This window comes from Saccopteryx leptura, chromosome 3 (genome assembly GCF_036850995.1).
Source record: "Saccopteryx leptura isolate mSacLep1 chromosome 3, mSacLep1_pri_phased_curated, whole genome shotgun sequence".
In the NCBI taxonomy this organism is placed as follows: domain Eukaryota; kingdom Metazoa; phylum Chordata; class Mammalia; order Chiroptera; family Emballonuridae; genus Saccopteryx; species Saccopteryx leptura.
In genome coordinates, this window is record NC_089505.1 from 113,431,507 (window position 1) to 113,456,433 (window position 24,927).

Genomic DNA, 24,927 nt, shown 5'->3' on the forward strand with positions numbered 1-24,927 from the left:
CTTCTAGAATAAAGGAATGGCCCACCATTTTTTGGCTCCACTGTTTCTTTACCATCTGCCTGAATTCAATGAGAACCTGCATGTGAATGGCCACGATGGTGGCGGCCCCTGGCCTTGTATTGGAGAAACCCTGTGCATGAGGACAGGGTTTTTACTTCAACATTGAAGAGTATTCAAAAAGAGTATAGGCCCTGGCCGGTTGGCTCAGTGGTAGAGCGTCGGTCTGGCGTGCAGGAGTCCCGGCTTCGAATCCCGGCCAGGGCACACAAGAGAAGTGCCCATCTGCTTCTCCACCCCTCCCCCTCTCCTTCCTCTCTGTCTCTCTCTTCCCCTCCCACAGCAGAGGCTCCATTGGAGCAAAGATGGCCTGGGCGTTGAGGATGGCTCTGTGGCCTCTGCCTCAGGCACTAGGATGGCTCTGGATGCAACAGAGCGACACCCCAGATGGGCAGAGCATCGCCCCCTGGTGGGTGTGCTGGGTGGATCCTGGTCGGGCGCATGCGGGATTCTGCCTGACTGCCTCCCCGTTTCCAGCTTCAGAAAAATGAACAAAAAAAAAAGAGTATAAACACTATTTCCCCATCAAAGTTTGGAAGCTTATTTTATAAAAGTCACTCATAATTGCCCAAAAGAAGCAAAGTGAAGACCCAGGTAACCTATGTAACATTTTCTCGGTCAAAAGACTTGTCCCTTGGTTTGAGTTGTGACTCTTAATAACTGAGGTTGTCCCTTCAGCTTCTACAGCAACTCGCCTCCCCCCAGACTTGCTGTCCTGGCTAATGCTGACAACTTTCCCTCACTTCTTGGACTTCTTCTGGAAAATGAAAATTAAAAAAACCAGTATGAACTAGACTGTAAACAAGTCACTTATTTTCTCTCAGGATGAAACATTCTTTTTACAGTTAAACTATTTATAAACTAAGTTTCTTTGCTTAGAGGTAGTTGTCTCTGTCCCCAGTGTAGATAATCAAACTCTCGATACCAATTAGCAAAATCATTTTTTCTTCCTATGTGGACAGCCAGAATCTTGGGCCTATCAAGTGTCAGTTCTGTCATGGCCCCAACATCTGCCCTTCTTCCCATACCCTCCAAACAGATGCAGCTTCAGCTGGATCAAATCTGAAAACACAAGTACCTGGCCCTGCCTTTGTTCTTGTTTTTGCAGATATAAAAAGGAGTTCTATGGCCTGACCAGGCGGTGGCACAGTGGATAGAGCATCGGACTGGGATGCTGAGAACCCAGGTTCGAGACCCCAAGGTCGCCAGCTTGAGCGCGGGCTCATCTGGCTTGAGCATAGCTCACCAGCTTGGACCCAAGGTCACTGGCTCAAGCAAGGGGTTACTCGGTCTGCTGAAGGCCCATGGTCAAGGCACATATGAGAAAGCAATCAGTGAACAACTAAGGTGTCAAAAACGAAAAACTGATGATTGATGCTTCTCATCTCTCCGTTCTTGTCTGTCTGTCCCTATCTATCCCTCTCTCTGACTCTATCTCTGTCCCTGTATTAAAAAAAAAAAAAAAAGAGGTCTATGGACAGTAGTAACCTCACAGGGTAATCTGATCATAAATTCCTAACTGGGCAGGTAGGTCATGATGGCTAGTCATACCCCAAGCCTATAACTTCTTTAGTGAAAGGTTTTCCACCAGCCTCATCCATTGTTCTTGAGCACCTAGGTTCACACATCTTTGAAATGCTAGACTACCCCAGAAGGGGGCATTACCCTCAAGAGAGCACATAATCTGGCTATCCTGAAGCCCAGTCCCCACCTGGCTTTCTCCAATCTTCCTTACATCCCCACCTTAATTTCAAATGCATAAAAGAAGCTACAGAACTATTCTTTTCCCGACTGTTTGGAATCGTGCTCCCTGGCATGTCATTACTTTGGCTCAAATAAACTCGGGAAAATTCTCTACAAGTTTGGACATTCTTACATTGACATGTTGTTCTACCCTTTGTGGCCTGACACTGCCCAAAACCTACCCTGGCTTTTAGACTGAACTGAAATCCCACCTCCTCTCCTCCAGACTGAATAATTTTTCCTAAATTCCTTTAGCATGTAATTCTCTACTGTAATTTCTGGAGCCGTCACAGCCATGTCAGTCATCCTCCTGGTACCCTGAACTTTCAATTCCTTCTTCTCCACTCTCTATTTTAAGACTCAGCCACTATTCCATGCTTATACCCTAGATCGGTATTTTTTTTAAATAATCTGGAAATATATAAATTAAGGAAGGAAAGAGATAGCCGTGGTTTTCAAGCTTTCCCTTTCCAGAAAAAAAAATATATTATATACAGAATTCAATGTATGAACAAAAAAAAATCCAGTATATAAAACATAAGTGAAGCTATTGTGGTTGAACTGGATGAAGCCTAGAGTCTACTTTTTTTACTCCCCTCACTTCAGAAAAAAACCCAAAGCAGGCCCTGGCTGGTTGGCTCAGCGGTAGAGCGTCGGCCTGGCGTGCGGGGGACCCGGGTTTGATTCCCGGCCAGGGCACATAGGAGAAGCGCCCATTTGCTTCTCCACCCCCCCCCCTCCTTCCTCTCTGTCTCTCTCTTCCCCTCCCACAGCCAAGGCTCCATTGGAGCAAAGATGGCCCGGGCGCTGGGGATGGCTCCTTGGCCTCTGCCCCAGGCGCTAGAGTGGCTCTGGTCACAGCAGAGCGATGCCCCGGAGGGGCAGAGCATCGCCCCCTGGTGGGCGTGCCGGGTGGATCCCGGTCGGGAGCATGCGGGAGTCTGTCTGTCTCTCCCCGTTTCCAGCTTCAGAAAAATACACACACACACACACACACACACACACACACACACACAAACCCAAAGCAAAAAACACGTGCCTGAGGCACCTCTAAGAACTCTGGTGAGCGTCCAGGAAAACCCTGCCATTTACACCTGTTTGCTTAGGGCTAAGAAGCTGACGATTTTCTGACTCTAGACTAGCAATCATCTTACTTGTTAGTGGGTAGGAAATGTGAGGAGACCAAACCTTCTGAAGGATGAACCAATAAAATGGAAGGTGTGAAGAGTTCACAAAACAAACTTACTTATAAAGATGATGATCAGTAGTCTGACAATTCCAAAGGCAGGAATCATTTCTCGAAAATTCTTGCAAAGAGATAATAATAAGATCAGCTCTCTATTGGCAAATGAAACCTCAAATATACTCTCTTTTCATCTTCTTTTTCATTTAGAATAAAGTTTGAATATCAAAGATTTGCAAAACAAAGCACTGGTATAATAGCCCCATTTTCAAATATATTTGAAAAGTATAACTCAAGTACACTTTGGAAAACAAAATTGAAATGTGCCATTTAACTCCATCATATAAACTAGACACGATTCTATTATCAGGAAATGATCTAAATATGAATAATATAAAATCAACATTTAATATGAGCTATTATTAATATTCATTTGATACTTCTTTATCCTCTTTCTGAGTAGGAGTTACAAAAGAACTAAAATTTGAGTTCTTCCTCATTTTTTTTAAGATAATTTCAAAAAATTTTAAATGTTGAATAAAAAAAACACATCTCAGTTCAGCTTGCAATAACTTCACATGTTACTAAAGAACAAGTCAAAAAAACATTGCCACTTTAATTTGAGTGACATCTCCATTCCTTTTAAAGTTATTTACTCTCATCCCAAGTTATTTACTCTCAGTAAACTTTAAGTTGATTAGTAAAGATGCTAGAATAGCCATGTTTATTCTAAATAATTTCCAAACTGTTGTTTGAAACTACTTACAGTAAGAAATAATTTATATAACAGTCCAGTACACACCTAAATCAAACAGTATTATTACACATGATGCATTCTGAAATTTTTTTTCACTTCTTTTTTTGGCTTAATTTTTTACAACCCTTAAACTGAGTTCACAACCAGTAATGGGTTGCAATCTAAAGTCTGAAAATATTTTTCTAAATGGCTTCTATTTTTGGAACAGCTTTATAATTGCTTCATATTTTTCCTCCTACAGTATTTTTAAAGAATAGAAATATAAGTAAAGTATAAATAGTTTATATTTTAAAGTATACCTACATGGTTAAAGGGTTAAAAACTACACAGGATGTTAGCCTGTTTAAAAAGTGGTTGACATTCTCACATACTATATCATAGAAATGTAAAATAGTATGCAAACTTTGGAGGACGATTTGGCATTGAAATCCACTTCTAGGGAATTACCCTACAAAAACAAATCACAGAAATGCAAAAAAGATAAATGTAAAAGAACATTCTTTACAGCATTATTTGTAAATGTAAAAAGCTGGAATCATGCCATATTTTTTTCAATGAAAGATTAAATAAATCAGGATGCAGCTCCATAGAGGGTCCTGTGGAGCACCTAAAACGATTGAGGTAGATTTCTGTGTACCGACATGGGTAGATGGTCAGGATACTCCATATTAAGATACACAGCTATGGCCAGTTGGTTCATTGGTAGAGCATCAGCCAGTGTGTGGATGTCCCAGGTTTGATTCCCAGTCAGGGCACACAGGAGAAACGACCATCTGCTTCTCTACCCCTCTCCCTCCCCCTTCTTTCTCTCTCTCTCTTCCCCTCCTACAGCCATGGTTCAATTGGTTCCAGTGAGTTGGCCCCTGGTGCTGAGGTTGGCTTTGTGGCCTCCCTGTCAGGCTCTGAAAAGAGCTTGGTTGCTGAGCAACAATGGCCCCACATAGGCAGAGCATCACATCATAGTGGGCTTGCCAGGGAGATCTCAGTCGTGCTGCATGCAGGAGTCTGTCTCTCTGTCTCCTCTCCTCTTGCTTAAAAAAAAAAAAAAGATGCAGAACACTATAAGGGAGGTTTCATTTTTGTAGTATTAAACTGGTAGGATTTAAATACATGGTAGAAGATCTGAAAGGATGTATATCAAACTGTTAACATTATATTGAAGATTTTGACTTTCTTTTTTTAATTTAAAATTCTATTTAGTATTTGATACTTTTGATATCAGGAAAAATAAAGACAAAACATGAAAGGAAAACTCTGATCGTCAAAAGGAAGATGAGTGCTCAGTAAATAACGATAAACGAAGATTCCCTAAATCAAATACCAACTATTATTTTTTTAAAAGGGGGTGCATAAATTCCATTCCCAAAGTTCTTACCACTAGAACATTCATAAAATAGCCTCCCATCAAAGCGTAGACTCCTCCTGAAGCACCCACTAAATATTTGAGTGGGTCAAAGATGGAGCTGGCAAGGGATCCTAAAGAAATAAAGCACAAAGGATCAGGCATGGCTGTAAGAATCATGAAAGGGAAATCTTCCTAATCTAAGGTAAAAGTGTGGGAAGTTTGGGCCATTATTATATTACCAAACAACTTACTCACTTTGTCCCTTCCATACTATAAAACAATAGCTATGTGGCTAACTACCTCAATTGTTCTGAAACACTGAATGTTCAATATGAAGAGAGAACAACACTGATAAAGCACAGACTCAGGAGCCAGAATTACCAGCTGTGTGACTTGAGCACATTTCTTAACCTCTATGTGCCTAATTTCCCTACCTAAAAATGGGGTATTAATAGAACTTACCTCAATGGGTTGTTGGAGGAAGTGAATGAGTTGATATGTGCATCATACTTAGAACACTGCCTGACATGTATTATATACTTGTTATTGTTTCAAAATACCTTATATGTTTAGCAAAAACTATCAAAATACCTGAGACATTAAAAAAAAAAGAGACATGCCATCATTTTATTATTTAATCTAGCTTTCTCATAGAGTCAAGATGTGGTCTCAAATTCCTTCTCAACATACCATTCAACCAGATCCACCATGCAAGATGATATCTATTTGCTAACCCAATCTTAGATTGCCTAAACCAAAAAACAACAATAACAACAAAAAAAAACCAGCCTGACCAGGCAGGGCGCAGTGGATAGAGCGTCGGACTGGGATGCAGAGGACCCAGGTTCGAGACCCAGAGGTCACCAGCTTGAGCGCGGGCTCATCTGGTTTGAGCAAAAGCCCACCAGCTTGAACCCAAGGTCGCTGGCTCCAGCAAGGGGTTACTCGGTCTGCTGAAGGCCCACGGTCAAGGCACATATGAGAAAGCAATCAATGAACAACTAAGGTGTTGCAACGCGCAATGAAAAACTAATGATTGATGCTTTTCATCTCTCTCCATTCCTGTCTATCTGTCCCTGTCTATCCCTCTCTCTGACTCACTCTCTGTCTCTGTAAAAAATATAAATAAAAATATCTTTCCTTACCATAAAGTAAAAATAAAATTAAAAAACAAAACAAACAAACAAAAAACTACCTCATGCCAACTCTTTTTTTTTAAATTTTTATTTATTTATTTTTTTTTTACAGAGACAGAGAGTGAGTCAGAGAGAGGGATAGATAGGGACAGACAGACAGGAATGGAGAGAGATGAGAAGCATCAATCATTAGTTTTTCATTGCGCGTTGCAACACCTTAGTTGTTCATTGATTGCTTTCTCATATGTGCCTTGACCGCGGGCCTTCAGCAGACCGAGTAACCCCTTGCTGGAGCCAGCGACCTTGGGTTCAAGCTGGTGAGTTTTTGCTCAAACCAGATGAGCCCTCGCTCAAGCTGGCGACCTCTGGGTCTCGAACCCGGGTCCTCCGCATCCCAGTCCAACGCACTATCCACTGCGCCACTGCCTGGTCAGGCCAACTCTTAAGATATTCTCTCTATGCTGGTGGTTCTATTATTTGGTCTCTTGTTTTTGAGGCCCTCTTTCATTCCTTAAGATCCTGTTTAATACCTACCTTGTGCAAGAAAGACAAAGTGTCTGACCTTAAGAATCTTACAAATGGATGACCAATTATAAAATGCAGACTGTACCAACTACTATGCCTTCTTTAATCTAATAAATTTGCTAAAGAAACACCTAGGAAGGAATGACTTTCTCAGCAGAAAGGTGGAGGCCCACTGCTCTGAGAAGGATATAGTTTTTTGATTAAATGCTGAAGAACCTTTAAATTTCGAACAGGGAAAACAAAGGAGAAGAAGGTATTCAGGATGTAGGAATCTGGAAAGGCAAAGACAGAAACAAAGGTCTGTGGATGACTAAAGATTAGTGACAAGCAGTTCAGTGGTTCTAAACTTATAGATGAGGGTGGATTATATGGTAACTTATATCTCATCTTAATCATATGAGAAATTTATTTTTTCCCTGACTGGTGGTAGCACAGTGGGTAGAGCATTGATCTGGGATGCTGAGGCCCCAGATTTGAAACCCCAAGGTGGCCAGCTTGAGCGCAGACTCACCAGCTTGAGCATGGCGTCACCGGCTTGAGCGTGGGATTATGGCCATGATCCCATCGTCACTGAATTGAACCCAAAAGGTTGCTGGCTTGAAGCCCAAGGTTGCTAACTTGAGCCCAACATCACTGGCTTGCGCAAGGGGTCACTGGCTCAGCGGGAGCCTTCCGTTCAAGGCACGTATGAGAAGCAATCAATGAACAACTAAAAGTGACACACACAATTACAAGTTGATACTTCTTATCTCTCTCCCTGTCTGTCTCTTTCTTTCTCTCTGCCCCCTCTCTCTCACTAGATATATATCAGGGGTCCCCAAACTATGGCCCACGGGCCGCATGCGGCCCCCTGAGGCCATTTATCCAGCCCCTGTCGCACTTCCGGGAGGGGCACCTCTTTCATTGGTGGTCAGTGAGAGGAACACAGGATGCATCGGGTACTGTATGTGGAGTACTGGAGTACTGTATGTGGCGGCACCACAAAGCGCAGCGTCGCTGACGTATAGCTCTACTTCCGGTGACACTGAACGCATGCCTCACGGCTCTGGAAGCGCGTCATATCACTTGTTACAGCTAGCAGTGACAAATATGGAACCGGACATTGACCATCTCATTAGTCAAAAGCAGGCCTATAGTTCCCATTGAAATACTGGTCAGTTTGTTCATAGTTTTTTTTATAGTCTGGCCCTCCAATGATCTGAGGGACAGTGAACTGGCACCCTGTGTAAAAAGTTTGGGGACCCCTGATATATATATATAAACTACATATACAGACGTTCACTTCTGATCATGATGGAGTCCAAAGAATAAGATTTACCCTCCCATCTGAAATAGCTGAAAGCAATGAACAAAAAATGTGAACAATGGTCTTCAAGATACTGGACATCAGATAAAGGACAGTGAACCCTGAGAGACACAAAGTAAATGAGATGAGTTGTCTGATTACCCAACGGACTGCCTTACGAGAGATTACAGGCCTCGGTGCATTGGAGGGGGAACCTGGGTAGATATCAGTAAATTTTAAATTAATGAAATAAATACATGCTATAACGTGATAAATGATGAAAACATGCTAAGTAAAAAAAGACCACATGTTACTGGATTCCATTTGTGTGACATGTCCAGAATGGGCAGATCTAAAGACACAGAAAATAGATTTAGTGGTTGCCTAAGGCTGGAGAAGGGATGTAAGGTGAGGAGTAAGGTGTGACTGCTAATGGGCACAGGGTTTCTGTGAGGAACAAAATTGTTCTAAAATTAGACTTTGATGATGGGTACATAACCCTGTGAATTAGCTTAAAAAAAAAACCCAACCCATATAATTATACACTTTAAATGGGTGGATTATATGGTAACTTATATCTCAGTAAAACTATTTTAAAAGTTTGGCAGTTTCTTAAAAGTTAACCACACACTATGACAGGATATGGCCATTCTATTCCTAAGTATTTACCCAAGAGAAATTAAAACATTTGTCTACGCCAAGACTTGTACACTGATGTTCATAGTCGCTTCATTTGTAATAGCCCAAACTGAAAACAGCCCAACTGCCCAATAACAGGAGAATGGATAAACAAAATGTGGTACATCCATACAATGAAAGATATGCAGCAATAAAAAGCAATCAACTATTGCCTGACTGGTGGTGGCACAGCGGATAAAACATCAACCCAGAACACTGAGGTCCCTGGTTGGAAACCCCTAGGTCACTGGCTTGAACACAAGCCCATCCGCTTTAGTGCAGGCTCATTGATTTGTGCACAGGATCTTCAGCATGATCCCAAGATCACCAGCTTGAGCCCAAGGTCACTGGCTTGAGCAAGGGGTCACTGGTTCGGCTTGAGCCCCCCAGTCAAGGCCCATATGAGAAGGCAATCAATGAACAACTAAAGTGCTGCAACTCTCTCTCTCTCAATTTTTTTTAAAAAGACAATGGGTAGGAGGGAAATTTTGGAGATGATGGACATGTTTATGACATAGAGCAGTGGTCCCCAACCCCCAGGCCGCGGACTGGTACCGGTTCATGGGCCATTTGGTACTGGTCCGCAGAGAAAGAATAAATAACTTACATTATTTCCATTTTATTTATATTTAAGTCTGAACGATGTTTTATTTTTTAAAAATGACCAGATTCCCTCTGTTACATCCGTCTAAGACTCACTCTTGACACTTGTCTCGGTCACATGATATATTTATCTGTCCCACCCTAAAGGCTGGTCCATGAAAATATTTTCTGACATTAAACCAGTCTGTGGCCCAAAAAAGGTTGGGAACCACTGGCATAGAGTGTGGTGACAGTTTTACAGGTATGTACTTATCTCCAAATTCATCCAGTTGTATACATTCAATATATACAGCTTTTGTATGGCAATCATACCTCAAAAAAAAAAAGATTTTTAAAAAGCCACATCAAGTCTTCCTCTAACCTCCTCAGGTATAATTTATTTTTTGAATATTATTAAAGAAGTTCACTATTCAAAAAAGAAAAGGAAGGCAATGGGCCCCAGCAGTGGAGGGTAACGAAGAGCAATCTTGGGCATTTCAACTTTCTTCTGGCTACTGAAAATGGTGTAGGAAGGGGATAACATGACCTACTCTGTGTTTGAGGAGGGTGACCGGGGCAGCAGTGTGAAGGATAGACCAGAATAACAAAGAGATGCTGGCTGACCTATGGTGGCGCAGTGGATAAAGCGTCGACCTGGAAATGCTGAGGTCGCCGGTTCGAAACCCTGGGCTTGCCTGGTCAAGGCACATATGGGAGTTGATGCTTCCAGCTCCTCCCCACCTTCTCTCTCTCCTTTTCTGTCTCTCTCTCTCCCTTTCTCTCTCCTCTCTAAAATGAATAAATAAAATTAAAAAAAAAAAAAAAAGAGCGGGAACAAAGAGATGCTTGCCAAGAAGTGATTGCAAAAAAATAGGCAAGGACCTGAACAGGTTGTTCACGTTCTGTCTTCTCTGGAACTGGGGCAGAGCTGATTCCACGGGCCGAAATCAAGCTGTGTGGGAAGCAGGAGTGTAGATGCCGGAGCCAGGCAGGGTCTGACCATCACGGAAGATGAAGAGAAGGGGCATGCAGGGACAGCGGTAGAAGGTAGAAGAGCAGGATCCACAGGAGTCAGAGGGAAGTAGGATGGAGAACTGTCACTAAGCCTTGCCAAGTCTATCTCATGACTGCTTCCTGTTTCTCCATCCCTGCTGCTCTCGGAGGCTGGCAAGGTTTTGATGGGTAAAAAAATTTCGAGCTTTGTCATGGGTCAGATTGTGCCCGCCCCAAAAGATATGTGGAAGTCCTGAACCCCCAGCTACCTCACAATGTGACTTTATTTGAGATGGGACTCTTGCAGATATGATTAGTTACAATGAGTTCATATTGGAGTATCATGGGCCCCTGAGCCAATGTGCCTGTGTCCTTATAAGAAGAGACGACACATGAAGGAAGAGTGCCACGTGACAGCGGAGACAGAGATTGAAGCGCTGAGACTGGAAGGCAAGGAATGCCAAGGACCGATCGCCACCACCAGAAGCCAGGAAGAGGCAAGGAGGAAAGGTTCTCCCCCGATACTAGAGGAGGGAGCGTGGCCCTGTTGATGCCTTGATTTCCGACTTCTCCCTCCAGAACTGCGAGACAATGCAGTTCTGTTGTAAGCCATCCAGTTTGTGGTACTTTGTAATGGCAGCCCAAGGAAACTAATATAACCACAAACTGCAATATAAGTATCTTTATTTATAAATAACATGTGTATGCACTACTACACTAATATGTTTTATAAAAACACAAAAAAAGAATTTTTTATTTATTTATTTATTTTTTTTCTGAAGCTGGAAACGGGGAGAGACAGTCAGAGAGACTCCCGCATGCGCCCGACCAGGATCCACCCAGCACGCCCACCAGGGGCCACGCTCTGCCCACCAGGGGGCGATGCTCTGCCCCTCCGGGGCGTCGCTCTGCTGCGACCAGAGCCACTCTAGCGCCTGGGGCAGAGGCCAAGGAGCCATCCCCAGCGCCCGGGCCATCTTTGCTCCAATGGAGCCTTGGCTGCAGGAGGGGAAGAGAGAGACAGAAAGGAAGGAGGGGGCGGGGGTGGAGAAGCAAATGGGCGCTTCTCCTGTGTGCCCTGGCCGGGAATCGAACCCGGGTCCCCCGCACGCCAGGCGGACGCTCTACCGCTGAGCCAACCGGCCAGGGCCCAAAAAAAGAATTTTAAAGGATGCAACATATTGACTACACAATATTTTAAAATTAATTTTACTTCATTGATACTATTAAAGAAACTTACCAAGCCTGACTGGTGGTGGCTCAGTGGATAGAGCATCAGCCTGGGACACTGAGGTCCCAGGTTCAAAACCCAGAGTTCACTGGCTTGAGCACAGGCTCACCAGTTTGAGCATGGGATAAATGGCTTGAGTGTGGGATCATCAACATGACCCCATGGTCGCTGGCTTGAGTCCAAAGGTCACTGGCTTGAAACCCAAAATCTCTGGCATGAGTCCAAGGTTGCTGGCTTGAGCAAGGGGTCACTGGCTCAGTTTGAGCCCTTAGGCCAAGGCGTGTATGACAAGCTATAAACGGACAACTAAAGTGCCGTTACTATGAGTTGATGCTTCTCATCTCTCTCCCTTCCTGTCTCTGTCTCCCTCTCTCTCTCACTAAAAAAACAAAACAAAACAATAAACTTATCTAGCCATGAAAAGACATGGAAGAAACTTGAAACACATTTTACTAAGTGAAAGAAGCCAATATGAAAAGGCTATATACTGTATAATTACAACTACACAATACATGACATTCTAGATAAGGCAAAACTATGGAGACAGTAAACAAATCAGTGGTTTCCAGGGGTAGTGATTGGGGGGAAAGGATGAATAGATAGAGCACAGAAGATTTTTAGGGCAGTGGAAATACTCTGTATGACACTATAATGGATATATGTCATTACACATTTGTCCAAAACCGTAGAATATACAACACCAAGAGTGAACCCTAATTTTATAGACTTGGGTGATTATGATATGTGAATGTAGGTTCATCAGTTATAAGGAATGTACCCCTCACTCTGTTGGACAATGTTGATAATGGAGGAAATTATGTATATGCATTGGGGACCGGAGTGTTTGGGAAATCTCTGTACCTTCCTCTCAATTTTACTGTGAACCAAAAACTGCTCTTAAAAAAAAAAGGTCTTTAAGTTTTTTGTTTGTTTGTTTTTTGTTTTTTCATTTTTCTGAAGCTGGAAACAGGGAGAGACAGTCAGACAGACTCCCGCATGCGCCCGACCGGGATCCACCCGGCACGCCCACCATGGGGCGACGCTCTGAAGGTCTTTAAGTTTTAAAATAATCTTTTAATGAGTAGTGTTATTAAATAAGCTTCACTATTTTTTTTTAAATCCTAGTTAAATATCATGACAAATAAATACAGACACAATAGTTTACTCCCCTTTATACATAGTTTCACTTTCCACAGTTTCAGTTACCCATGGTCAACCACAGTCCAAAAGCATTAAGTGGAAATTTCCAGAAATAAACAATTCTGATGTTTTAAATTGAGTGCCATTCTCAGTAACGTGATAAAATTTCATGCCGTCCTGCTTCATCCAGCCCAGGACATGAATCATTCTTTGTCCTGCATATCTATACTGTACAGATAATACAATATATTTCAAGAGAGACTACATTCTCACATCTTTTATTACAGTCCTTGCTACAATTGTTCTATTTCACTATTAGTTGTTGTTTTTAATCTATCACTGTGCTTAATTTATAAATGACACTTTATCGTAGGTATATATGTATAGGGAAGAACAGTATATATAGGGTATGGTACATCCATTGTTGCAGGCGTCAACTGGGGACCTTGGAACATATTCCCTGTAGAGAAGGGAGGACTACTGTATATTTCTACATACAGTTATTTTTCTAGAGAAAAATATTTGTATTTGTCACAGCCAAAATATAAATGTAAAAATAATGTGTAATATAAAATTAAAGAATTGTATCATTGGTTGAGCTTACTGCAATTATGCAAAATTTTGTTGTAAGTTTTAGCTATTAATTCCCATCTTTCATAATATCAATCATTAGTTCTTGCAAATTAATCAGAAAGTATTTCAATAAAAACGTTTTAGCCTGACTGGTGGTGGCGCAGTGGATCAAGCATCGACCTGGAACACTGAGGTTGCTGATTCAAAACCCTGGGCTTGCCTGGTCAAGGCACATATGGGAGTTGATGCTTTCTGCTCCTCCCCCTCTTCTCTCTCTCTATCTCTCTCATCTCTAAAATGAATAAATAAATAAGTTTTAAATACACTAAAATTCAGGCCCTGGCCAGTTGGCTCCGCAGTAGAGCGTCGGCCCAGTGTGTGGATGTCCCAGGTTCAATTCCCGGCCAGGGCACACAGGAGAAGTGCCCATCTGCTTCTCCACCCTTCCCCTTCTCCTTCCTCTCTATCTCTTTCTTCCCCTCCCACAGCCAAGGCTCCACTGGAGCAAAGTTGGCCCAGGCATTGAGGATGGCTCCACAGCCTCTGCCTCAGGTGCTAGAATAGCTCCAGTTACAACAGAGCAATGCCCCAGATAGGCATAGCATCGCTCCCTAGTGGGCATGCCGGGTGGATCCCGGTCGGGCGCCTGCAGAAGTCTGTCTCTCTGCCTCCCCACTTCTCACTTAAGAAGAATACCAAAAAAAAAAAAAAGATGCTCTAAAACTCTTCACTGAGAAATTTTAAAACAGATTAGGAAAATGTTTCCCAGCTTTTTAAGTGTGAACTTCCAAGAGTTGTTGCACCCCATTAAGACAATGGAGACAAGCTACAGGCTGAGTGAAAATATTTGTAAACTACATATTTGATAAAGGACTAGGATCTAGAAAACTAAGGAACTCTAAAAATTCAACAGGAAAAATAATCTAATTAGAAAATGGACAAAAGACATGAACAATTTCACTGAAAAGGAGATACGACAGCAAATAGTAAATGAAAAGATGGTCAACATCATCAGCCTCTAGGGAAATGCTAACTAAAGATGAGATATCACTACCGACTTATGAGCACAGCTAAAACAAAAACTAGTGACAACACCGAATTCTAGTAAAAATGTGGAAAACTGAATCACTTATACAATAGTGGGAAGAATGTGAAATGGAATAGCCATTCTGGAAAACATTTTGGCTGGTTCTTACAAAACAAAATATGCAAATGCCATGCAACCCAGCATCTCTGCTCTGGATATTTATCCTAACATGTGAACATAAAAACTCATGTATACAAATGTTCATGGCCATTTCATTTGTAATAGCCTCAAACTGGAAACAACCCAGATACCCTCCAGTGACTGAAGGGTGGGCAGTAGTACCCCATACCATAGACTACTCAGCAATAAAAATTAATGAACTATTAAAACATGGAACAACCTACATGACTCTCCAGAGAATTATGCTGGGTGAAGAAGGCCCATCTCAAAGGCTACCTGCTGTATTCTTCCATTTATATTACATCCTTGAACTGAACAAATTACACAGAGGTGGGCAGTCAGTTTACAGTTGTATGTGAAACACAGTTTGTTCTTTTATTTATTTATTTATGTATTTATTTATTTTTGACAGAGACAGAGAGTAAGTCAGAGAAATGGATAGACAGGGACAGACAGACAAGAATGGAGAGATGAGAAGCATCAATCATTAGTTTTTCATTGCGCGTTGCAACACCTTAGTTGTTCATTGATTGCTTTCTCATATGTGCCTTGACCACGGGCCTCCAGCAGACTGAGTAACCCCTTGCTCAAGCCAGCGACCTTGGGCTCAAGCTGGTGGGCTCTTGCTCAAACCAGATGAGCCCGCGCTCAAGCTGGCGACCTTGGGGTCTCGAACCTGGGTCCTCCACATCCCAGTCCGACGCTCTATCCACTGCGCCACCGCCTGGTCAGGCTGTTTGTTCTTATATTATTATTTACTATTTGTTGTATTATTTATTTGAATTACAACTGTAAACCTACCTTTGCCCACCCCTATAGAAATAGAGAACAGGTTGCTGGTTGCCAGAGGTGGGAGGAAAGAGAGTAGAGCTTGAGGTGTCGGAAATGTTTTGTACCTTGACTGTATCAATGTGGATATCCTGGTGGTGGTCCTATACTAAAGTTTTGCAAGTGTTACCATTGAGGGTAGCTAACTAAAGGCTATGTGAGACCTCTAGGTATTTATTTCTTGCAAACTAAGTTGTAAATCTATAATATCTCCAAAAAAGTTTATTTTTTAAAATATTTTCAACAAATAAATAATGCGTGAATGAGGGTTCTAATATTTTTTGTCCACACAAGAATGAATCATCTCAGGCACGCACAATTTTAGAGATCACTGCTGTATGCTGCTAGTACCTACTCAGTCTTTAGATCCCTGTAACTATTCTCTACATATATTTTCTTGAAATTACCTTTTTTCTCTTTTTTTTTAAGTTAAAAGAGAGGAGCCCTGGCCAGTTAGCTCAGTGGTAGAGCGTCGGCCTGGCGTGCAGAAGTCCCGGGTTCAATTCCCGGCCAGGGCACACAGGAGAAGAGCCCATCTGCTTCTCCACCCCTCCCCCTCTCCTTCCTCTCTGTCTCTCTCTTCCCCTCCCGCATCCGAGGCTCCATTGGAGCAAAGATGGCCCGGGCGCTGGGGATGGCTCCTTGGCCGCTGCCCCAGGCGCTAGAGTGGCTCTGGTCGCGGCAGAGTGACGCCCCAGAGGGGCAGAGCATCGCCCCCTGGTGGGCAGAGCAACGCCCCCTGGTGGGCGTGCCAGGTGGATCCCGGTCGGGCGCATGCGGGAGTCTGTCTGACTGTCTCTCCCCGTTTCTAGCTTCAGAAAAATACAAATAATAATAATAATAATAATAAATAAAGAAATAAAAAGAGAGGAGAGGAGATAGAGACAGACTCCCACATGTGCCCCAACCAGGATTCACCTGGCAACCCCCATCTGGAGCCATGCATGAATCAATCGGGCTATTCTCAGCACCTGAGGCTGACACTCGGACCAACCAAGCTATCCCCAGCGCCCAGGGCCGACGCTCAAACCAGTCGAGCCACTGGCTGCAAGAGGAAAAGAGAAAGAGAAAGGAGAGAGGGAGAAGGAGAGAAGCATGTGTGCCCTGACCAGGGATTTAACCTGGGACATTCGCATGTTGAGACTATCCACTGAGCCAGCCGACCAGGAGCCGAGGTTATCTTTCTTAAATGCAAATTTGATCATGTTACTTCCCAAAATCTTGACTCTGATACATAAGGGCCTTCACGATCTGGCTTTAGGCCTTTACTCACTGGATGCACCTGGACACCAAACTACTGGCAGTTTCCAACTGTGCAAAACTCTGACTGTGCAATACCAGAGGGTAGTCGCAACCACTTATTTCTATAGGCTTATCTTAGCTCCACTATCTCTAATTCACTGATCTCCATTTCTTATCAGGTTTCCTAGCACATATTAGGAGGACAGTACATCTTAAAGAAGAAGCCCATTACCACAGTTTACTATCTTTGTTTCGTTGTTGATTCTGTGTTGCTCTCAGAACACTAACCTGCAATGACTCCTGCCAGGTACACCAGCCCCACTCGGAGGCCTTTGTGGACCATTTCCAAGGGAATACCCAAAATGAGCTGCATAATAAGATTCCCCACGATGTGCTGAACTCTGCAGAGACAAACACAGTTGTCAAATATTATAACTGACCCAGGCAGTTATTTCCCTGGTAGATTAATAGACATTGAGGTGGTGTTTCTAGTTAAGGATTTGCTTAACTCAAATTCCATCTTCTAATTTTTTAAGCAGGTAAAAGGCCATTTTAGAAGTATGCATTTATTTTAATAAGGTTTTTTATTTCTTTTTTTAGGTGAGAAGAGGGGAGATAGAGAGACAGACTTCTGCGTATGCCCCAACCAGGATCTAGCCAGCAACCCCATCTGGGGGCAATGTATAAATTCTGTTTTATAACAGTTACTGAAAACATCAGAGAGCAATGAGGTCAGCCTAAGGAACATAAAAGTGAAATTAGGTTTAGATGGCAATTGCAAACTAATGTCAGCTTCAGCATCTGATTTTATCAAGGTTGTATAGTGTTTGGAAAATCCTAATTCACTCACATGGAGTTTAAATTTCAATAGATTTTTAAACAACTTGTCTTGCTATCTCAGAATATTCTTTAATAAAACAGAGATGCCAAGGCCCTGGCTGCTTGGCTCAGCGGTAGAGCATCGGCCTGGCGTGCAGGGGACCCGGGTTCGATTCCCGGCCAGGGCACATAGGAGAAGCTCCCATTTGCTTCTCCACCCCCCCCCCTTCCTCTCTGTCTTTCTCTTCCCCTCCCGCAGCCAAGGCTCCATTGGAGCAAAGATGGCCCGGGCGCTGGGGATGGCTCCTTGGCCTCTGCCCCAGGCGCTAGAGTGGCTCTGGTCATGGCAGAGCGACGCCCCTGGTGGGCATGCCGGGTGGATCCCGGTCGGGTACATGCGGGAGTCTGTCTGACTGTCTCTCCCGTTTCCAGCTTCAGAAAAATACAAAAAAATAAAAAAATAAAAAAAAAATAAAAGAATAAAACAGAGATGCCAAGAGGAACCTCTTTAAAAAGGTCTATATTAAAAAGGTTTTTTTTTAATGCTTAAGAGTGGTCCTGGCCGGTTGGCTCAGTGATAGAGCAGTTGGCCTGGCGTGTGGATGTCTCAGGTTCAATTCCCAGTCAGGGCACACAGGAGGACTTCTCCACCCCTCCCCTACTTGCATCTCTCTCTTTCTCTCTCTCTCTCTCTCTCTCTCCTCCTGCAATCATGGCTCAACTGGAACAAGTTGGCCCCAGGCACAGAGGATGGCTCCATGACCTCCACCTCAGACACTAAGAAGTGTTCAGTTGCTGAGCAATGGAGTGACACCCCAGATGGGCAGAGCATTGCCCCCTAGTGGCCTTGCCAGGTGGATCCCGATCTGGGCGCATATGGGAGTCTGTCCCTGACTCCCCTCCTCTCACTGAATTAAAAAAAAAAAAAGTGCCCTGGCTGGTTAGCTCAGTCACTTGAGAGTGTCATCCCAAAACAACAAGGTTGTGGGTTCAATCCTTGGTCAGGACACACATGGGAAGCAGCCGATGAGTGCACAACTGAGTGGAACAACAAATGAATGCTTCCCTTCCCCCTCCCTCCTCTCTCCCTTCCTCTCTCTGTCTCTCTGAAAATAGAAAATAAATTAAAAAAAAAAAAAAAAAAAAGCTTAAGCCTGACCAGGTGGTGGCGCAGTGGATAGAGCGTTGGACTGAGATATGGAGGACCCAGGTTCAAGACCCTGAGGTCGCCAGCTTGAACACGGGCTCATCTGGCTTGAGCAAAAAGCTCATCAGCTTGGACCCAAGGTCGCTGGCTTGGGTTACTCGTTCTGCTGAGGGCCCACAGTCAAGGCACAATGTGAGAAAGCAATCAATGGACAACTAAGATGTCACAACAAAAAACTGATGATTGATGCTTCTCATCTCTCACCGTTCCTATCTGTCTGTCCCTATCTATCCCTCTCTCTGACTCTCTCTGTCCCTGTAAAAAAAAAAAAAAAAAAGAAAAAGAAAGAAAGAAAAAGAAAGTTTAAGAGAATGGGGGAAAAATGTTTACCTAGTAACACTAGCTAAGTTGGTATATCCCATGTACTACAATTAGCATCTAACATATTTGAGTACAGGTGTTTTTTATTATAGTTTTTATAGGTTTAAATATTTTAAAATAAAATCCATATTATTGTGCTGTCAAACCCCATTAGTATCTCTGGAGACTCTCTGAATGTAATTTGGTAAATTCCCACATTAGAGCAGTACTCAGTTTAGTTAGTATGTAGCACGATGCTTTATTTTTATTTTTATTTTTAAGATTTCAAGTTAAACCACAAAGTTAAAAACAAAACAGGGTGTTGAATCTTCCACAAAGTGCAACAGCTTTCATATTAGTTTTAAGGACTGTGTTTTACATTCTAATTTATTTAACAAATATCCAGCAGACCTTTAAAGAGGTTCTCTGAGCATAGCTGGCCGAACAGATTATTTACCTTTATGGCCGCATGCACACCCAGCCGCAACTATCACTGTCCAAGCCATCTTCAAAGACATATGGGAGGTAATGCAATTCAGCACAGAATTGTCTAGCAAGGACAGTTACATTAGTCTTACGGAGACCTCAGGCATAGAGGGGACTTGGAAATATATGCACTTTGTGAGTCTGAACAAGATCAAAGAAAGCCAGCCAATCCTGTCCTCCAGTAATTGCTAGAAGCCAAGGTGACCAATAGCATGAAAACCCCAGTGAATCACCCCAAGCTCTCTTTCTTCTCAACATCAAGAGTAGAAGAGGTAGAAAGATGAAATCCTGTCATATTTCCAAAATAGAAATATTAGTTTTTTTCCCCAAATTTTATCCACCCTTTAAGATCCAACTTGAATCCAAGTCATGTGTAAAGCCACCCCATTCTGATCTTCCTCTCTTTCTGTTTATATCACTGTTGCTTATCCAACACCCATTTCTTATCCTTTCTCTACCTCCTCTAGTGAGGCTGGCAGAGCTAACGTTGACTTTTCCACCTCTCTTAGTTAGGGACACTTCTTTCTGGCCACTGAGATACAAGTAAAAGCAGCACTTCCAGGAGGATTAAGTGCACTTCCGTCCTGGCCCTGGAGGGGTGCTCAGTAGGTTAGGGCGTCGTCTGGATACGCCAAGGTTGCTGGTTCCATCCCTGGTCAGGGCACATACAAGAATCAACCAGTGATGGCATGAATAAGTAAAACAACAAATCTACGTCTCTCTCTCTCTCTCTCTCTCTCCCTCCCCCCACTCTAAAATAAATAAATTAAAAACAATAAAATAAAAGAGCACTTCTGTTTTGACAAAAGGGATGACATCACCAGTACCTGGTATTACCTCTTTCCTCTTCCTGCTTTGAATGGAGCTACAGCAGTCAACTTGCAACCTGACAGAAAGACCGAGGAAAAAGCAGAGGTGCCAGCACAGGACCAAGAGTCCTGGCTTCATTAAACTGATGGACCAACCACCTACCTCTGGGCTTCTTATATGGGAAAAAATTGATCCCCATTTTTTTAAGTCCTTGTTAGATTTTTGTTGTTGTTTATGTTACTTGCATATAAAAGCATTCCTAATTTATGCAACTCTATATGTGACATGTCCTACATAGCCTTGCAAGTTCTTTTTGAGTGCCTTAGTATGTGTCAGGCACTATAAAAATGATTACCATTGTCTGACTTAATCACAGCAACCTTATGAGGTTACCCCATTTTACAGATGTGGAAACTGAGGCACAAAGAAATTAAGTAACTATTGTATACTATAATACTATACTGTCTTGCATTACTAGTTGACTGTTCCCTCTTTGTCACTTTAAAGTCCTTTAGTGCAGAAGCCACATTTGCTCAGAACTACTTGTTAAATGGAAAACCAGAGTGTGGGAGTGTCCAAAAAAACTGGGCAATGATGATTTTGTCCCTGATTTATCAAGGCTCTGAACCCTGTGTCCTGCCATGGATGCCTAGTTACCCACAGGCCAGGGTAGTCCTTCAAGGTTCAGGGCTATAAGAGATCCCTTAGCCAAAAGTGACCTCATCTGAACCCCCAGGAGTCCACCAGAGAGGTGGGGCCAGTAGCATGCTGTTCACTGTCTGCAGTGGACAGGGTGAATCACGGATTCTGAGCGAGGTCATAGAAGGCTCTTAATATTTAAGAAACTATAAGCCAGCCTGACCAGGCAGTGGTGCAGTGGATAGAGGGTCAATGTGGGACACTGAGGACCAAGGTTCGAAACCCTGAGATCGCCAGCTTGAGCACAGGCTCATCTGGCTTGAGCATGGGCTCACCAGCTTGAGCTCAGGGTCACTGGCTTGAACATGTGATCATAGACATGACCCCATGGTCACTGGTTTGAGCCCAAAGGTTGCTGGCTTGAAGCCCAAGGTCACTGGCTTGAGCCCAAGGTTGCTGGCTTAAGCCCAAGGTTGCTGGCTTAAGCCCAAGGTTGCTGGCTTAAGCAAGGAGTCGCTTGCTCTGCTGGAGCTTCCCCAATCAAGGCACATACAGGAAAGCAAGCAATGAACAACTAAGGCGCCGCAACTATGAGTGATGCTTCTCATCTCTTTCCCTCCCTGTCTGTCTGTTCCTATCTCCTCTCTGCCTTTCTGTCTCTGTCTCTCCCTTGCATGCACAAAAAAAGAAAAGAAACTATAAACTAAACTGAAAGGCAGTACTGCATCTCCTATGGCTTATTATATTCCAGGTGGATAACATTATTATAGCCTCATCAAAATATTCATGAATTAATTTTTTAAGTATGTGGTGGGGACAGAAATAGTGGGAGTGATGTTGGATATCCTAAAGAGAACATTTAACATCAAACAACCAGGGGAACATACTATTGGTTTGGTAATAACTTGGTCTCTTCTCAGTAATATTCCTAATGTAAATACCAATATTAGGTAGTTATAATGCAATATAAAGTACAATGGGCCTGGCATTAGCACTAAAGGGTTAAGGTCTTAGCTCCACAACTTAGCTGTATGGCAAGGAGCAAGTGACTACCTACCCTAAGCCTCAAGACATAAAACGGCAGGAGTAACACCTGCCTCCTAGGGGTGCTGTGATGATCATACATGATTATGGACATGAAAGGGCCTTATCGGTAAGAAAGTCTGGACAAATGTTAGGGGTTACAATCACTTCCAGTCACCTCTGACATCAGTGAGAGGTGACTGTCATTCCTTACCCAGCATGAACCAGCATGTATGATATAAACCTCCAGGCTTCTTCCCTCTTCTTAGGATTGTAGATCAACGGACTCTCCAAGATGCCAGCGTCCAAGGTGATCCACTGTTTCTGAGGCTTCCACACAGCATAGTAAATGAACACTGCCAGCTGCCGGGGGAAGGCAGACACGGGCATTAACCACACTTTCTGCAGAGGCCCCACTAAAGCCCATGGCCACTAGCTTTGTGTCCAATGTTTAGCCCTCGAGTGGGCCACTTTATAGCATGTGCTCAGAAGATGACAGCAATTAAGTTTCCCTGCTGTGTATCTTACCATTTAACTGTGGTCATAGCCTACATCCTCCAGTAAGTAGGAGCAGCCCGAGACCAAACTGTAAGGAAGGCTCTTTCTGAACCCCTTTTCCTCTTACATGCCACAGATCTCATCTCTCTACCCCCACCATTTGGTCTTTCATTTACAATCTGGTATGAAATTGAGTCACTGCTGGCTTCCAAAGAACAGAATAGGGAAAGGTAAAAGTAATAAGTTTAAGTTTACGGTGGAGAAAACTGACAAGCATGATCTCAAATAAGTGCTGAAGGCTAACGTCACCAGGGATGTCATGTAGTTGTCCCCTACTTCCTGATGTGATGTGACGTGACGTGACGTGACATGATATGACATGACATGATTTGATAAGATGTGATGTGATGAGAAGTACATGTCATCTCTGTGGTGTTCTTCCCTAAAGCCCATACCTCCAATCTAATCATGAGAAAAACATCAGATAAACCCTGACTGGGGAGTATTCTACAGGATACCTGACCAATTATCTTCACGACTATCAAAGTTATGAAAAACAAAGACAGACTGAGAAACTGTCACAAATCAGAGCGATAGGAGACATGACAACTAAATCCAATGTGACACCTGGGTTTGAAGGTACAGGAGAGGCCCTGGCCGGTTAACTCAGTGGGAGAGTGTCGGCCTCGCGTGCGGGAGTCCCGGGTTCAATTCCCGACCAGGGCACACAGGAGAAGCGCCCATCTGCTTCTCCACCCCTCCCCCTCTCCTTCCTCTCTGTCTCTCTCTTCCCCTCCCACAGCCGAGGCTCCATTGGAGCAAAGTTTGCCGGGGCGCTGAGGATGGCTCTGTGGCCTCTGCCTCAGGTGCTAGAATGGCTCTGATTGCGGCAGAGCAACGCCCCAGATGGGCAGAGCATCGCCCCCTGGTGGGCATGCCGGGTGGATCCCGGTCGGGCGCATGCGGGAGTCTGTCTGCCTCCCCGTTTCCAACTTCAGAAAAATACAAAAAAATAAATAAATAAAAAAATGAAGGTACAGGAGAGACATAAGAAGGAATTTAATGGAAAAACTGGTAAAATTCAAACAAGTCCGGAGTTTACTTAATAGTAAAATACCAATGTAAGCATCTTAGTGGGTTTTTTTGTTTTTGGTTCTTTTTTTACAGAGACAGAGAGAGAGTCAGAGTGAAGGATAGAAAGGGACAGACAGACAGGAACAGAGAGATGAGAAGCATCAATTATTAGTTTTTTTTGTTGTGTATTGTGACACCTTAGTTGTTCATTGATTGCTTTCTCATATGTGCCTTGACCGTGGGCCTTAAGCAGACCAAGTAACCCTTTGCTTGAGCCAGTGACCTTGGGTCCAAGCTGGTGAATTTTTGCTCAAACCAGATGAGCCCATGCTCAAGCTGGCGACCTCGGGGACTCGAACCTGGGTCTTCTGCATTCCAGTCTGACGCTCTAACCACTGTGCCACCGCCTGGTCAGGCGCATCTTAGTTTTAACAAATGCACTGTGGAAATGTAAGATATTGTATTAACAATGGGAGAAATTGGGTGAGGGGTATATAGGACCTCTCTGTAGTATCTCTGCAACATTTCTATAAAGCTAAAATTTTTCCAAAATAAAAAGTTTATTTAAAATAATTTTTAGGCCCTGGTTGGTGGGCTCAGTGATAGAGCATTGGCCCAGCATGTGGATGTCCTGGGTTCAATTCCTGGTCAGGGCACACAGGAGAAGCAACCATCTGCTTCTCCACTCCTCCCCCTCCCCTTTCTCTCTCTCTCTCTCTTTTTTCTTCCCGCAGCCATGGCTCAACTGGTTTGAAAGAGTTGGCCTGGGTGCTGAGGATGATTCCATGGAGCCTCCAACTTAGGCACTAAAAATAGCTCAGTTGCTGAGCAATAGCCCCAGATGGGCAGAGCATCACCTGGTAGGGGGCTTGCTGGGTGGATCCCAGTCGGGCACATATGGGAGTCTGTCTCTTTGTCTTCCCTCCTCTCACTTGAAAGAAAGAAAGAGAGAGAGAGAGAGAGAGAGAGAAGGAAAGAAAGAAAGAAAGAAAGAAAGAAAGAAAGAAAGAAAGAAAGAAAGAAAGAAAAAGATTTTTAATAAGAAAAAAATGTTGGCCCTGGCCAGTTTTCTCAGTGGTAGAGCATTGGCCCATTGTGTGGATGTCCCAGGTTCGATTCCCAATCAGGGCACACAGGAGAAGCAACCATCTGCTCCTCCACCCCGCCTTTTCTCTCTCTCTCTCTCTCTCTTTCTCTCTCTCTCTCTCTCTCTCTCTTCCCTTCCCACTGCCAGGGCTCAATTGGTTCAAGCAAGTTGACCTTGGGTGCTGAGGATGGCTTTGTGGCTTCTGCCTCAGGCACTAAAAAAGTGGCTCAGTTGCTGAGCAACAGAGCAATGGCCCAAGATGGGCACAGCATCACTCCCTAGTGAGTTTGCCAGGTGGATCACCAGTCAGGGTACATGCGGGAGTCTGTCTCTCTGCCTCCCCTCCTCTCACTTAAAAAGAAAAGAAAAAAAGTTGATCTTTCTGTGACAGGCAGATACCTCAGCACCTGCCCCATGATCCTTCTGTGGAAAGCTATCTTGTCCATAGAACTTACTGTGTAGGCAGTCAGTTTTTGTAC

The 24,927-nt window shown here is 43.5% G+C and overlaps 1 protein-coding gene and 1 non-coding gene across 5 annotated transcripts in view; one reads left to right on the forward strand and one right to left on the reverse strand.

The window, feature by feature from the left end:
- Nucleotides 1-24,927, reverse strand: part of RHBDL2 (rhomboid like 2) — a 116,176-nt gene that overhangs the window by 6,719 nt on the left and 84,530 nt on the right. For all 4 annotated transcript variants that reach the window (XM_066375935.1, XM_066375932.1, XM_066375933.1 and 1 more), the window contains 4 exons: nucleotides 22,004-22,152; nucleotides 16,794-16,906; nucleotides 5,116-5,216; nucleotides 3,047-3,107 (listed from right to left, as the gene is read on the reverse strand). In XM_066375935.1, the coding sequence (XP_066232032.1) occupies nucleotides 3,047-3,107; nucleotides 5,116-5,216; nucleotides 16,794-16,906; nucleotides 22,004-22,152 (424 nt within the window). The remainder of the gene's footprint in view (nucleotides 1-3,046; nucleotides 3,108-5,115; nucleotides 5,217-16,793; nucleotides 16,907-22,003; nucleotides 22,153-24,927) is intronic.
- Nucleotides 22,938-23,013, forward strand: TRNAA-CGC (transfer RNA alanine (anticodon CGC)). Its single transcript has one exon. It is a non-coding gene; the product is annotated as a tRNA-Ala (tRNA).